This window comes from Limulus polyphemus, unplaced genomic scaffold (assembly GCF_000517525.1).
Source record: "Limulus polyphemus unplaced genomic scaffold, Limulus_polyphemus-2.1.2 Scaffold1385, whole genome shotgun sequence".
Lineage (NCBI taxonomy): Eukaryota > Metazoa > Arthropoda > Merostomata > Xiphosura > Limulidae > Limulus > Limulus polyphemus.
In genome coordinates, this window is record NW_013666995.1 from 14,767 (window position 1) to 17,759 (window position 2,993).

General features: G+C 37.4%; 1 protein-coding gene across 1 annotated transcript in view; it reads left to right on the forward strand.

Annotated features, from left to right (window-relative positions):
- The first annotated feature begins 1,517 nt into the window (after positions 1-1,517).
- Positions 1,518-2,993, forward strand: part of LOC106463360 (polycystin-2-like) — a 42,905-nt gene continuing 41,429 nt past the window's right edge. Inside the window, exon 1 of the mRNA XM_013923383.2 lies at positions 1,518-2,492. Within this exon, the coding sequence (XP_013778837.1) occupies positions 2,300-2,492 (193 nt within the window). The 5' untranslated portion in view covers positions 1,518-2,299. The remainder of the gene's footprint in view (positions 2,493-2,993) is intronic.

The window sequence follows — 2,993 nt, forward strand, 5'->3', positions numbered from 1 at the left end:
GCTAGAAAGGTGTAAATACTAACAATCAAATACACTTTAGGTGTAACAGAGTAAAAAAGAGAAGAATATAAAGTACGATTTTACCGTTTACTTTACGAACGGTTTGTTAATTTAGTTTGTGTAGGATTTAGTGCAAAGCTACACGAGGACGCTAGCCGTCCCCAAGTTAACAGTGATAGACTAGAGGGAAGTCAGCTAATCAACAACAGTCCCCGCCAACGAATAGTGAGATTAACTGATAGGGCGAGCGTGTTCAGTGTGACGGGAATTGGAACCCGCGACCTGCAGTTTGGGAGTCGAGCCCCCTAACCACCAGGCCATGCCAGCCGAAGAATAGGATTGTTTATTTGTCCCTTTCACATCCAGTGTTTATTGAGCTTAACAAGAAATATAAGTAGATGAATCACATGTCGCACATTAATTTTTATACGCAGTTTGCTCTCCCAACATCCCAGGACGAAACGACGGCGTGGCGCTGATATTTTATGATACATTTTAACACGTCTGCTAAAAAAAAAAAAGACTTTCATTTATTGTCAAAGTAGTCCCAGAAAGTGCCGCAACGGCGTTCTACCACGAATCCAGTGCTGCAGCTTCCATAATATGATGTACGAGAGTCACAACAAAATGTAAACAAAAATGTCATCAATATTGCAATTAAACCACTTAATTACTGAGGAGGAGGATCTCCCCTGTACTTGACACTGAGTGATTTCACCTAGATTTTCATCAGATCTATATTATTATGAATGGAAAATAAGTAATTTCTAACCCTGAGGATAGAGTTCTATTATGTACTTTGGGCATGGAGATAATGTCCTATAGGGGTAGTGTCTGCATTCAGTGCTTGTACGATTTTAAAGCTGGGTTTCTACTAGCATAAAAAATAAATTCTGACGCTAACCAGATGTAAATAACAACAACAAAAAAAAAACTTTAAGTTGGAATAAGCTTTTCTTTACGGCTGGTGTGTACGAGATAACATGTTTTTCACTACTTACTTTTTGTGTGTTATGTAGGTTAAAAACTCCTAACACTAAAAGTAGTAGGCATAAAATTCAATGTTTCGAATTTTGGGATAGAATAATGGCGTTTCGTGGCGGGAAGTAAGAGTATTCTGTATACACACACGTATATATATAATTTAACTACTATATATATCACGTACATTGGGAAGGGGTGTATTTGCAAACACTAGGTGTACGACTTTTAATATGAATATATATATATATATATATATATTTCAAGTACATTTTTGGAAGTAAAATAAATCGTCATTGACAGTAATATGTGTGTTATATCGATGAAATACATTGTGTTTTCTATTTATAATTATGTTATTACAACTGGCCTCTTGCTTTAGTTTCTCAGTTAGAAGTGGATGTGTACTAGTACGTGTGTATTATCCTCCTCCCTTAAAAAAAAATTACTACATTCATTTTCCCCCCTCCCTCCCATAACATCCCATTACACATTTATGTTCTTGTATATATATACTCTGTAGGAACGTAATAATTACATAGATTTAATAAAGCATCGCTGCAGAATGCAAAAATAAATGGTAAACGACCGAAGTTTCTATATTACACTATGGTCCCTTAAGATCTAGGCTAACCTTAAAATAGTCATGCAAAGATTTCGATGTTTAGATCATATATCTTACAAACATGTAAAGGGTTAAATATTATGAATAAACCATTATTGTTTCCACGAAGCGCGCACAGGCGATATCAAGTTACGTCGCTTGAAGCATGCTGGGGCGTAAAAGCGGGGAAAAGAAAGTCATCGCTAAAAAAGTTGTAAAATACGCCACGCACAATCGTAACGTTACTTACATCCAAGACTTTTCTGTTTGTCACTGGCCTGCAAATCAATTTATGATTTTCTTAAATTCGAGAAATTGAACAATAATAAGAATAATAACTGAAAAAATACATAAAGGATGAGCTTTCAGTTATTTTATGTAGCAGGCGATATAACGACGACTCAATCGAGAAGAGTCAGGCTCACGTGCTGCTTATGTCACCAATGAGAGGCTAGTTTTGCCAAACGTCAAGAGAATGAATGGTAGTACGAACAGTTAACTCTATTCAGTAGTATAACGGAGCGAAAACGGAAAAGTTTGAGTTGTGAGGTCTTGAGAGTTAATATGCGAATATTATAAAAAACAATCTAATTAACTTCGAAAAGCAAATCAGCGGCTTTCTGTGTACGGGGTCAAAAGTTTTTTGTAGTTAATTTACTTTTCTAGAGACTTCTTTGTACGGGACGCTTTCAGCTAACAAAGTTCTGCGGCCTGATGAGTAATCCTGCCAGCAGTCTTGCTGATAGGCGACCCCCAAAGGTCTGGACTAGTGTTGAAGAGACTGACCCACATGACCTTGAAGCTAATGGTGCAGCTGAGTTGCAGTACGAAGTCATTAACGAAGTGGACACTGTTCCTGAGGGGCATCGGTCAAGTTGTTGGCATGGCTTTATGAGTGGAATTGGAGGTCAGTAACTAGAAAAATTTAATTCTGCTACTTCTGTTTTTTTTAATCATCACACTACGTAATGTAATACCCGTAAACAAGGGCGCCCGCTTAATAAAAAAATTAAAAGGAAATGTAGTGGTAAGATTTATGGTAAATTTACTAAATTTATGTGTAGTCATTCCTGATTTTGAACTACTGTCCAGAGGAATGGCAGCTGGTCAGCAGCATCCTATCATCCACCATCTACACTAAAAAAATTGTCAGCCATTCTTATAATGCAACCGCAGCTGAAAGTGTGAGGAATATTTTTTAGCCATCCCCCGGCGACTCGGCGGGAAGTCTCGGGGCTTGTCACGTTAAAAAATGGGTTTCTATACTCGTGGAGTCACAGAACAGATAGCCCGTTGTTAAGTAGCTTTGCGCTTACCAGCAAACAAATAATAAATACTAGCAGAGACCCGCAAAACATTTCCGGCCAAATTAGTATCTTTATCGTAACAGTACTTCTTTAAATATAAC